The following is a 13,800-nucleotide window of genomic DNA, read 5'->3' as shown; positions in this document are numbered from 1 at the left end:
ATATTTATCATCATTATGCATTTAGGACAACATTGGATCATTCAGAGATCCACAATGAACTTCTGGAGTGAGTTTGCTGCACTGAAAGTAAAGGGGCCGAATAATATTGCACACCCCACTTTTCAGTTTTTGAATTTTCACAAAATTTAAAATAACCAATACATTTTGTTCAACTTCACAATTGTGTTCCACTTGTTAATTCTTCACCAAAAATTTACATTTAGTATCTTTATGTTTGAAGCATGATATATTGGAAAAGGTTGAAAAGTTCCAGGGGGCCGAATACTTTCGCAATGCACTTTATGTAGAGCACCCCTGTGTATAATGGCACTTATGGTAATATTAGTATTGTCATATGTGATCTAGTCATGGTGTGGCGCTGTTTATTCCTTGCATGTGGCATTATTTGGTCACTATGTGGTGGTACTTTAGATCTGGTTATGGTGTGATGGTATTTGTCACTTGTATGTTGTTATTTGTCATTTTAAAAAATGTAACACATTCCCTTAAAGAAAAATAAATAGAAATATACCTAAAAAGAATATTGGATATTTTAGGAAATCAGCAACCTATATGAGATAAACTCTCTATAATGAAGCAACATAAGTTTCAGATATTCACAAAATCAACAATATGAACCTACTCAAGGATGTGAATAAACCAAAAGAATCATAGAATAAAAATATATATGATTTTATTGAATGACAATATTAAAACCATGATATAGCAGGGAAACAGAAAAAGACAACATCAAAATACATAATACAGAGAAAAATATTATTAGGAAAACTGACCAAAAATCATGGTTCAATATAAAAAAAATCCCTTCCAAAAAATCTTTATAAAGTGCGAAAAGAGCTTTAAAGGACAAAAAAATAAATAAAACAAAATTGTCCAAAAATAAAGTGCATAAAAAGCATAAGGGAAAGGGATAAAGAGAATAAATAATTACCAATGGTCAGTAAACCGTGGCTCCTGTGACGCCAACGTACATTTCGCCCAAATGGCTTTCTCAAGGAGTCAAGAGAGTAGTATGAGGGTCTTGACAGACCCCCTATGGACATTATGATAGCCCTCAAACTTTCCTATACACAATATTGTGGCCCCTAAAGCTTCTCTTTAAGGAACAGTAGAATGGTATCTGCATAAGTAATGACTGATAAAAAGAGCTTATATGCCTACTCCTAGGGTGTTGCTTTAGTCACTGCAGCATGTGGTCAGATACATGGCATGGTATGCACAATCAAGTGACATCATCGTGTCTGCCATGTTCAGACTCAGGCTGAATAGTGGGTAGCCATAGACTCTTATCTTCACCATTGTATTCAATGGTACCTGCATCCTTAGATTGCAGATACCATTGAAATCCAGATGGACTGTTTTTTTGGGGAAAGGAAAATGCCATTTGGCACCAGGTTCTCCCCAACTAAGGGGCTCTATGGCAACAATGATGTCCAATGTTATGGGCACCCATGGCGGAGAGGCCAGGGCCCATAAGAAGATTCTCTGGTGAGCCAATCTGACACTAGTTGTAGAAAACTTCCAGCTTTAGCGTCCTGTCAAGTCCTGTGCGGCATCCGGCATCTTGCACTTACTGTGTCCCATCATGTGTGGTCAAAAAGTGACCATGATAACAGACAGACGAAGTTGGGTGCAGAAGGGAGTTCAGCTCAGGTCCGACTGCCATGGAATATTGGACAAGAAGCAAGACCACAGCAGTGTGAATCTTCTAAATCATCTCTGCTACATAGGTCTCCCTGATAACCTTCATGCTGATATCAATGGCTCTTAGTTTTTACCTTGGTTACACCCAACAGAGTAAAGTGTCAGTACTTTGTTTGACTCAAGGTCTTTTTTTAATCATAATAGTCTACATTGTGACATTCGTTATCATCTTTTTTCTCTATTTCAGAGTGAAAAATGGGATGTACAAGAAAACAATGGTAAGAGAATCCCTGAGCCACATGTATGCAATGTATTATTTCCAGGATACTGAAGATGGAAATGCACAGTGGCAGCAATGGCGTATGTAGAGAATAGATGAGTCGCTCGCCAGGGCCGTGGGGCTCTCGGTACCGGGTCCAGTACTTAAGGGGATGTGTCATGGCAGCGACCCGGTCCATGGCCCTGGGCGCCCATGTAAAAGGGGTATTGATTAAAGTTTATGTTCGTGATGCCACCTGTGGTGTTCGGTCAATAGGGACCGACGTTGCTTAAAGGGGTCCTCTGGGGTGATGTTGTAGCAAGATGGTAACGCTTCCCACAGGTGAAGCGGGGTCCCCAGGGCTTCCCAGGTGTATGGCAGCGATGGTGTGGTGGATGGTATGGCGAATAATGAGGTCACAGGTCTGCAGTCTTTACCTGGTTTACTGTAGCTTTAGGCAATCGCGGTCCAGGGCACCAGAGAACAGGGACAGGCAGGGTCCGGCCGGTTTGGAAGTGATTCCAGAGTCTCTTTCACCAGGTGGAGATCAAAGCCTGCCTCCAAGTGTGGTGGTGATGTGGTCCCTTACTGCCTAAGGCTTAACATAAGGTCCTCACAGTTTCTCTCTGTCCCCCATAATAAAGGATAGGACACAACCCGTATGACAGGTGAACTGGGCCTTTTTACAGGGTCTCTTGGATGACCCAAGCCCTATAATTATCACTGTGTCTCCTGAGTATGAATACGGACAGATGATCTGCATTCCAGCTGTCCTGCCGGTTTCAGCTATGCCACTTGAGAGTTCAGCACAGCCACGGTCTTCCGGCTACCGGAATCTGCACTAACCAGGGAGGTAGCCTCTTCTCAGTTCTGCTTCCTGGTGTTTCTCTCCTTTGCTTTCTCCCTCCTATTCTCCTTCTACAAGCTGTCCGTGCTTTCTGTCCCCTTGCTCCAGGAGCTGTGGTTCCTCGGACCACACGACTCCTTCAGACTTTCTGACCCTCTGGGTCCGTCTGCCCTCTTTCACTGTCTCTCTCAGACTGCCTACTCCCTTTCCCTCCAGCCAGAATCTAAGGAAGTTCCCCTTAATCCGGGTTCAGAGCTCCCCCTTCTGGCCTGGAGTGTGAACGTGTTGTATGTGAGATTTACTTGGTGAAAGATATCCTTCATCGCTTCCAAGCGTGACACCACTCTCCCCAAGGGCAAAGTAATGCCACTGTGATGACCAGGACCCTGGGGTGCCACATACATTTTTGCAGGTGCTGCTTGACAATAGTATACTGCACTATGGACATCAGTGAATAGAAGTCCCATTGCCAGAAGACAATTTTTAGGACCTGAACAAGCAATATACAGATTCCTGATACTGTAAATTTAGTTCAGCAGAACCCAGGGGAGCATGTCCAGGCTTCTGGATTTCATGGGCCCAGCATGCTCCTCTTAATATAGCACTTATTAGTAGGCACAAACAATGCATCTCCATATTCCTTCTAGAACGCCAAAACTCCCCTGTTTGAATAAAGATGTGTTATAGGTACGCATTAAACTAATTTGAATAGCTATAGTTTGATATTCCTGTTTCATGAAAATTGAACCTTAAGCTGCACCTGGGAGTATTTGTGTTTTGTATACAGTGGGCATAAAAAGTCTACACACCCCTGTTGAAATGTTATGTAAAAAACATGCAAAGAATAATCATTTCAGAACTTTTTCCACCTTCACCTTAAATCCTTCACCCGAAACCTGTTTTCACCTTCCTGACCAGGCCAAATTTTCAATTTTTGACCAGTGTCACTTTATGTGGTAATAACTCTAGAATGCTTCAACGTATCCCAGTGATTCTGAGATTGTTTTTTTTTTTGCCACACGTTGTACTTTATGGTAGTGGTAAATCTAGGTCAATATGTTTTACATTTATTTGTTAAAATTTCAGAAAATGTTGTACATTTCAAGCACTTAATTTTTATGCCCTTTAATCCAGAGAGTTGTGCCACCAAAAATACATACCGTAATAAATAACATTTACCACATTTCTACTTTACATCAGCATAATTTTTGAAAAAAATAAAACAAAAAAATATATATATTATTTATTTTAAATTTTTGATAAGGAAATTAGAAGGGTTAAAAGTTTATCAGCAATGTGACAGAAAATACACAAAAGTGACACCATTTTCAAAACTGCACCCCTCAAAGTGCTCAAAACCTCAAGAAGTGTAACCCTTTAGGTGATTCACAGGAATTAAAGCAATTTGAAAGGAAAAAATGAAAGTATAACATTTGCCCACAAAAATGTTGCTTTAGCCTCATTTTTTACAAGGGTAACAGGAAAACTTGGACCCCAAAATTTGTTGTGCAATATCTCCTGAGTACACCGATACATTTGGTGTAAAACTACTGTTTGGACATCTGGCAGGGTTCGGAAGGGAAGCAGTTGATTTCATTGCTACAGTACTGACAAAATTGAGGACTATAAATGAAGTTTAGGTACACTGTGAAGCTCAGAAGGGAGGGAGGCAATTGGATTTGGGAGCGCAGAATTTTTTTGTTGTTGAGGGGGTGCCATTTAGCTTTTCCAGAGCCTTTGTATTACCAGTAACGTGGAAGCCCCCCATATTTCCATGAACAGATGACGGCTCTGAGTGGAGACATTTTTTGTGGATTGATTTGAAGCTTTTATTGTGAACATTTTACATAACATTTTGGATCACATTGATCTGGTGCTTTACGCTGACCACTTGCAACTGGGTTTTCATCAAAATCTCCGAGTGACGTGATTCAGATGAAACCCCTGAGAGATCCATTCACTATGAGACCGGGGTCACACTAGCGAGTTTTACTGACGTATTAGAGGCGCAGAAAATACGCATTGCACACGAACCAATGATTTTCTATGGGGCAGCTCCTATCTGCCGTATTTTACGCATCCATATTATACGGTATTGTACGGCCGTAGAAAATCGCAGCATGTCAGCGCAAATTTTGCCCACTTTTCCTTACAGTAGCACTCCAAATCTGTCAGATTACAAGAGCATCTCCTGTGTACAGCTCCCTCATTAGGTCTCCTATACCCAGTCTGGGCCATTCTATGGCTATGTGCACACGTTCAGGATTTCTTGCAGAAATTTCCTGACAAAAACCGGACATTTCTGCCAGAAATCCGCATGCGTTTTTTCAGCTTTTTTTCAGCATTTTTTATGCGTTTTTATGCATTTTTTCACGTTTTTTTCCAATGCATTAAAAATAGCGGGAAAAATGGGCGCTGGGTGTGACCAATCAGCGAAACAGGATTTAAATCCCATGGCAATGTCGCTGATTGGTCGCATGGGCTGGGCGCAACCAATCAGCGAAGCAGGATTTAAATCCCACGCCAATGGCACTGATTAGTCGTGCCGGCTGGACGCGACCAATCAGCGAAGCGGGATTTAAGTCCCGCGCCATTGGCGCTGATTGGTTGCGCCGGCTGGGCGCGAGCAATCAATGAAGTGGGATTTAAATCCCGTGGCAATGTCGCTGCTTGGTCGAGCCAGCTGGTCGCAACCAATCAGCGAAGCGGTGGGACCGGAGCATCGCGAGCTGCAGGAAAAGCTGCTGCGGAGGCGACGGAAGGTGAGAATATCACAATTTTGTTTTATTATTATTATTTTTAACATTATTTCTTTTTACTATTGATGCTGCATAGGCAGCATCAATAGTAAAAAATTTGTCACATATGGTTAATAGCAGCGTTAACAGACTGCGTTACACCGCGTTATGCCGCGGTGTAATGCAGTCGGTTTAGCAGACTGCTACAACGCTATGTGGGCGGTGGGCGCTGACTGGGGGGTATAGAGGGGGCACTGACTGCAGGGGAGTAGGGAGCGGCCTTTCTGTGCCTGTCACTCCCAAGTGTGCATTGCGATCTCGCGAGATGATGACGTGCGGTCTCGAGCGTTGCGAGGAGCGGGAAAGGCCTGTGCTGGATCCGGGGGGCCGACGGAGGGTGAGTATATAATGATTTTTTATTTTTTTTATTATTTTTAACATTAGATCTTTTTACTATTGATGCTGCATAGGCAGCATCAATAGTAAAAAGTTGGTCACACAGGGTTAATAGCAGCGTTAACAGAGTGTGTTACACCGCGGCATAACGCGGTCCGTTAATGCTGCCATTAACCCTGTGGAAGCGCTGACTGGAGGGGAGTATGGAGCGGGCACTGACTGCGGGGAGTAAGGAGCGGCCATTTTGCCGCCTTACTGTGCCCATCGCTGATTGGTCGTGGCTGTTTTGCTGCGACCAATCAGCGACTTGGGATTTCCGTGACAGAGAGACAGAAAGACAGACAGAAAGACAGACAGAAAGACGGAAGTGACCCTTAGACAATTATATAGTAGATATGTATCATGTGTCTCTTTCTACTTGCATATTAGCCAATACAATTGTAATATCTTCCAATAAATATCCTTAGAACTCCAAAAAACATGGAAAAACTTTGTCTAAAGAGCCCAGGTTGTTGCCATGTATACACACCTGCTTCTCGATTGAGTAGCCATTCACTGCTTGTGATGTTACAAATTGCAAAGAGTCCTGCCAGTCTTGTCTTATAGGTTTTGGAGATGGCGTCCTCCTTAATCAGAGAAATGGAATGTACAGGATGCAAAGTTTAAATAGTGATGCTGTTCTTGGTGCCATGGGACATGTGTTGTGGCTGTCTCCATTTTTCTACATATGTCTGAGTTTCATCTGGGGGAATGTGAGCAAAGCAGTTCAGGTCCAGCTGCTGATTGGCTGCAGCGCTCACATCACATAATGAAATGCAGGCGCTGGCAGATGAGGTGTTCCGACTGGGGAGTATAAGCTGTTAATGGGTTGTTTAATTCAATTAAGTATTGACCAAGTAATGTACAACTAGACTTCTCCATGTCATTTTTTTTTTAACTCTCTATATGCCCCACTAGAATGTGGATTTCATATATTCAAGTCCCGGCACATACATGGATACGGTTTTTCCTTATAAGTGCAAATTCTAGTAACATGGATTCCATCTATCTTTTATTTTTCTTTTGTTTTAGGAATTTTCTGGTTCTCTTGCATTTAGCCAATGGCACACTTATTATGGCATTAAATGCTAAACCTAACTTTGTGATACTGCTGGCGGATGATCTTGGCATTGGAGATATAGGATGCTATGGAAATGCCACAATAAGGTAAATTTACATGTTAAAATCAATTTAAGGCAATTGTAAAAATATTGTCACGGTTATAATGAGATGGTAAAAATGTATATTATGCTGATAATTAAGTATTCTTACATGGGGATAGATAACACTAAAGCAGAAGGTATTTTATAGGCAAACATAATTTGAATATCATTACTTGAACTTTTCCAGAGTTATACAATTCTGTCTGTCTGCAGTCCCCACTACAGGGAGCTTGGGCGTCTGCTGGACACCTTAAACCAGGGATGAACAATTAATTTACCTTAGGAGCTACATGAAAGGCTGTGACTGCTGAGGAGGGCAGAACCAGCCAGCCGAACTTAACCCTGCTCATTATTATTATTATTTATTATTTTTTATAACTTAATATTGAGCAGAATTGAGTCTTTTTACTCCATGCTACTGTTATTACATTTTACAATAGGGCTGATTGTAACATGTATTCTTACCTGTAACAGATAATCAAAACCATTTACTGCTTTTTATAAAGTTCATAAAAAGCAATAAGTCATACAAATCATATAGCTACTGTTATTCAGCCCTTGTATCTTTATCAACAGCTTCCAACACAATGTAATGTCCCTTCACAGCCCCTCAAACAGTATGATGTCCCTCACACAATATGTCACCACAGAGCAATCCATGCAGTATGATGTCCCCACACGGCCCCCTAAAACAGTATAATGTCCTCACATACTCCCCTTACACAGTATGATGTTTGTCCCCTTATACAGTATTTAACTACAGACACCCTATTCAGTACGATATTCCCGCACAACCCTCTTACAAAGTATGATGTCCCCACACAGACCCCTTACAAAGTATGATGTCCCCACACAGACCCCTTACAAAGTATGATGTCCCCACACAGCCCCACACAGCCCTCTACATAGTATAATGTCCTCACATATTCCTCCTACACAATATAATGTCCTCACAGAGCCCCCTACACAGAGACACCACACTCAGTACGATACTCTCACACAAAGTTTGATGTCCCCTTACAAAGTATAATGTCCCCACACAGCCCCCTTACAGAGTATGATGTGCCCACTAACACAGCTACCTTGCACAGTGTTACTAACACAGTCTAACAATAAAATATATACATATTCTACTCCCCTAATCCTGTTCCATGACTGCTCCGGTCTGCATTCTGTATTGAGGCACAGCTAGCGCACTGAAGTAACATCACGCCTCCAGCACTCTTGGATACAAAGGCTAAATGATGGAAGAGACCTGGTCACCATCCTTGTTTTCATCAGCATCTGTATGCCTAAGATGCAGATACTGGAAAAAGCGAAGCGTTGGGCTGGTGGCGACCATGTGGTGCGGGACTCCACTGTGTCCAGTCCTTTGGTTGTCTCGGTCCATGGGCCACACTGGAGGGCAGCATGAGTATTTGGTATACATCTGTGAGAATTCTAGTGGGGCATCAGGCAGTCATTTTATCATTTCACATTGTTTATGCAGGGTATTGGAAGCTCTGTGTACAGTCATGGCCAAAACTATTGAGAATGAGACAAATAGTAATTTTTCCAAAGTTTACTGCTTCATTTTTGTAATGGCAATTTGCATATACTCCTGAATGTCAAAGAGTGATCAGCTTAACAGCAATTACTGTACTTGCAAAGTCAATATTTGCCCAGAAAATGAACTTTAACCCCCAAAACACATTTCAACATCATTGCAGTCCTGCCTTAAAAGGAGCAGCTAACATCGTTTTAGTGCTTGATCCATTAACACAGGTGTGGGTGTTGATGAGGACAGGGCTGGCGATCAATCAGTCATGATAAAGTAAGAATGACATCACTGGACACTTTAAAAGGAGGCTGGTGCTTGGTATCATTGTTTCTCTTTAGTTAACCATGGTTATCTCTAAAGAAACACGCGCAGCCATCATTGCACTGCACAAAAATGAATTGCAACAAGCAGGTTCCTAAATATCGTTAAAATATAACTTTTAATTCTAGTCCATTAAAATAAGGTGCAAACATATAGTGCTAACACAAGTGCAGAGTGCATACATACTAAATATAGAGACACATATAAAAACCTATGAGAATATATAACCGCACCATGAACCACTGTTAGATACCTAAGATATACATCAGTGTTGTTCGACAGAAACAGGCTAGAGACTATGAATCCGTAAATCTCTAGATCTCACGTCTCTATGCCACGACTGTAGTCAACAGGCAGGATAGAACCTCAGTAGGCTATATCTGTAGTCGCTTAACAGCCTCTAGGTAACTGCTGTTGCAGTAATAACTTATCCATACCAAGCGGTATATATCTCTTATTGTTGCTCAAGAAGGTGCCGTGATCATAGATGTCATACAACTACCCTCTATATAAATAACATTTTCAGGGCTAAGACAAATATCTAGTCACGTGCACAAAGTAAACCATGATACTCATCGATCCTCTGCTGATCAGTCTTCTGTTGGAGATCTGATGCGGTGATGTGTATCAGTAGCCCATCGTGTCGGTCATTCCACTTTCGACCGTGCTATTCTCCCTGGGCCCATTATCTTGTACCGTGTTTCCCAACGCGTTTCATATGGAATAATCATCAGGGGATTGTATCACCAATACAGATGTTGCGTGAGCATAACGCTATGGCGGTCCGTTTCCCGCCCCTTTTTATATGTAGCTACCCAGCGTCTCTTCCTTACACATTTCCGGACACTAGGTACCTCACTTCCGGTGTCACCGGATATACTGCACCCTGGAATACACAGGAACGCCAAGTCCGTTCCGGATACCACACCGTCGGCGCACATCGCCGTGACGTCATATCCGGTGCGTATCCGTTCCGGTTCCTCTGTATTTCAGAGGACAGAATACTCAGATACGCACCGGATATGACGTCACGGCGATGTGCGCCGACGGTGTGGTATCCGGAATGGACTTGGCGTTCCTGTGTATTCCAGGGTGCAGTATATCCGGTGACACCGGAAGTGAGGTACCTAGCGTCCGGAAATGTGTAAGGAAGAGACGCTGGGTAGCTACATATAAAAAGGGGCGGGAAACGGACCGCCATAGCGTTATGCTCACGCAACATCTGTATTGGTGATACAATCCCCTGATGATTATTCCATATGAAACGCGTTGGGAAACACGGTACAAGATAATGGGCCCAGGGAGAATAGCACGGTCGAAAGTGGAATGACCGACACGATGGGCTACTGATACACATCACCGCATCAGATCTCCAACAGAAGACTGATCAGCAGAGGATCGATGAGTATCATGGTTTACTTTGTGCACGTGACTAGATATTTGTCTTAGCCCTGAAAATGTTATTTATATAGAGGGTAGTTGTATGACATCTATGATCACGGCACCTTCTTGAGCAACAATAAGAGATATATACCGCTTGGTATGGATAAGTTATTACTGCAACAGCAGTTACCTAGAGGCTGTTAAGCGACTACAGATATAGCCTACTGAGGTTCTATCCTGCCTGTTGACTACAGTCGTGGCATAGAGACGTGAGATCTAGAGATTTACGGATTCATAGTCTCTAGCCTGTTTCTGTCGAACAACACTGATGTATATCTTAGGTATCTAACAGTGGTTCATGGTGCGGTTATATATTCTCATAGGTTTTTATATGTGTCTCTATGTTTAGTATGTATGCACTCTGCACTTGTGTTAGCACTATATGTTTGCACCTTATTTTAATGGACTAGAATTAAAAGTTATATTTTAACGATATTTAGGAACCTGCTTGTTGCAATTCAGTTATATTTGGTTCTTTACTTCCGATTATTTGAGCCTAGCTTGGTCACACTGCACAAAAATGGCCTAACAGGGTAGAGTATCGCAGCTACAAAGATTGCACCTCAGTCAACAATCTATTGCATCATCAAGAACTTCAAGGAGAGACCTTCCATTGTTGTCAAAAAGGCTCCAGGGCGCCCAAGATAGACCAGCAAGCGCCAGGACCGTATCTTAAAACTGTTTCAGCTGCGGGATCGGACTACCAGCAGTGCCGAGCTTGCTCAGGAATGGCAGCAGGCTGGTGTGAGTGCTTCTGCACGCACTGTGAGGCGGAGACTCTTTGAGCAAGGCCTGGTTTCAAGGAGGGCAGCAAAGAAGCCACTTCTCTCCAGAAAAAACATCAGGGACCGACTGATATTCTGCAAAAGGTACAGGGAGTGGACTGCTGAGGACTGGGCAAAGTCATTTTCTCTGATGAATCCCCTTTTCGATTGTTTGGGACATCTGGAAAACAGCTTATTCGGAGAAGAAGAGGTGAGCGCTACCACCAGTCTTGTCTCATGCCAACTGTAAAGCATCCTGAAACCATTCATGTGTGGGGTTGCTTCTCAGCCAAGGGAATCGGCTCACTCACAGTCTTGCCTAAAAACACAGCCATGAATAAAGAATGGTACCAGAATGTCCTCCAAGAGCAACTTCTCCCAACCGTCCAAGAGCAGTTTGGCGCCCAACAATGCCTTTTCCAGCATGATGGAGCACCTTGCCATAAAGCAAAGGTGATAACTAAATGGCTTATGGAACAAAACATAGAGATTTTGGGTCCATGGCCTTGAAACTCCCCAGATCTTAATCCCATTGAGAACTTGTGGTCAGTCATCAAGAGACGGGTGGACAAACAAAAACCAACAAATTCTGGCAAAATGCAAGCACTGATTATGCAAGAATGGATGGCTATCAGTCAGGATTTGGTCCAAAAGTTGATTGAGAGCATGCCAGGGAGAATTACAGAGGTCTTGAAGAAGAAGGGGCAACACTGCAAATATTGACTTGCTGCATTAACTCATTCTAACTGTCAATATAACCTATTGGTACTCATAATACGATTGCAATTATATTTCTGTATGTGATATAAACATCAGACAAACACTAATAAAAACCAGAGGGCAGCAGATCATGTGAAAATATAATTTTGGTGTCATTCTCAAAACTTTTGGCCATGACTGTAGTTTAAATGGAGCTGTGATTACTGAAAAGGTATATTAACCTCTTAAGACCCCCACCATTTTCTTGATACAAAATGCAGTGTGTTGCTGCAGCAGAGTGTGGGATTAGAAGTAGCAAATGTGAAATCTTACCTTTTATTTCTTTTTTAAAGAACCCCTAATATTGACAAACTTGCAAATGATGGCATTCAGTTAACCCAGCACATCGCGGCAGCACCACTATGTACACCAAGTAGAGCTGCTTTTATGACCGGACGGTATCCCCTCAGGTCTGGTAAGTGAATAACCTTTCCTCTGCAATTATTTTTACATGAATAAGACACTGGTCAGGACCACATTTAACATTGAGCAGTAGTAAATATAATGTCATTAAAGGAGTTGTCATGCCTTCAGGACGGGCATGTGACTGCCCACCAGTTAGGTCATATGGCAAATGATCCGATAGGGGGATAATTAAGGTGCATTTTACTGATGCTATTATTTCATAGTATTCTGAGAGGTTTCCAAACATGTTCATAGGCTGGATAAACTCTTTAACTTATTATGGGAAATTAATTGTCATTTGAGTTGGGATAATAGAACAGATTTATCTGCATTGCTACAGAAGACCATTGGTAAGGCTGCCATAAGGGCCATACTGGCATAGGAACACAGCAAGTGGTGTGCGGATTGCAGGGCTGATTTTAGAGAAAATGTAGCCCTGGACAAAAACAAAAGTGGGAACCCATGTGCTGCTGATAACGGTGACTATTGTGCCAGCAGCATAAGTGATCCAGTCCTCTGATGAATAAGCATGTTTGCTTTTTTCTGGCAATTGCTGGCAGGTATACTGTGTTGGTATGAATGCTCATATGAACTGCTGGCAATTTTAAATGAAGATTATGTTGTTAAATATAAATATATTACTGTGTGATAAAAGCTAAATATAGGGTGACTCTAGGTAAAAAATAGTAAGCTGAAATATCTGACTAAATGAAAGCCACTACAAGATTAATGCATCCATGCAAAAGGAAAATGGAGTGAAATGGAGTGGTTATCGACATCCACAGACCTCAAATCAGCCAAAGCAACTGCTTCCGTGGGGGAAGAATTTGCCAAGGGGCGCCCAGCCATTGGCATTCCGCTGACAGCAGTAGACCATGGGCCCATGAATGGGCTAGGCCCTGGGCCAGAGTCTGCTACGGGCACCCACCTGCCTGGCATCATACATTCAACTGGATGCCGATACAGTTGAAAGCAATGATGGAGTAGGGAAGCCGTCCCCTCCCTCATCATTCCCCCTCAGCATCTGACGTCTCAGCCAGCGAGTGTAATGATGTCACCTCATCACGACACCCTGTATCAAGCAGCTGAGGAGACATGCAGCAGAGACTGAAGCAGCAAGGGACTACATTATGATGGCCATTATACTGTATTGAGGACTATGGATTATGAATTATTCTGTATGGAGGACTATAGGAGGGTGCATTAAACTGTGTGGACCCTGAGAAGTGCATTATACTGTATCGAGGACTATTACGTGAGCATTATACTATATGAAGGACTATGGGGTGAATTATACTATATAAAGGACTATGGGGTGTATTATACTATATGGAGGATTATGAGATGAGCATTATATTACATGGAGGACTATGGGGTGCATTACAGTGTATAAAGGACTATGGGGAATGCATTATACTACATGGAGGACTATGGGGTGCATTACAGTGTGTAAAGGACCAT

General features: G+C 42.5%; 1 protein-coding gene across 2 annotated transcripts in view; it reads left to right on the top strand.

The window, feature by feature from the left end:
- Positions 1 to 13,800, top strand: part of LOC138673027 (arylsulfatase H-like) — a 95,993-nt gene that overhangs the window by 32,943 nt on the left and 49,250 nt on the right. For both annotated transcript variants that reach the window (XM_069761565.1, XM_069761566.1), the window contains exons 2-4: positions 1,913 to 1,943; positions 6,977 to 7,111; positions 12,228 to 12,349. In XM_069761565.1, coding sequence (XP_069617666.1) covers positions 1,921 to 1,943; positions 6,977 to 7,111; positions 12,228 to 12,349 — 280 coding nt within the window. In that variant the 5' untranslated portion in view covers positions 1,913 to 1,920. The remainder of the gene's footprint in view (positions 1 to 1,912; positions 1,944 to 6,976; positions 7,112 to 12,227; positions 12,350 to 13,800) is intronic.

Source organism: Ranitomeya imitator, chromosome 3 (assembly GCF_032444005.1).
Source record: "Ranitomeya imitator isolate aRanImi1 chromosome 3, aRanImi1.pri, whole genome shotgun sequence".
NCBI lineage: Eukaryota > Metazoa > Chordata > Amphibia > Anura > Dendrobatidae > Ranitomeya > Ranitomeya imitator.
This window is presented reverse-complemented; position numbering and strand designations above follow the sequence as displayed.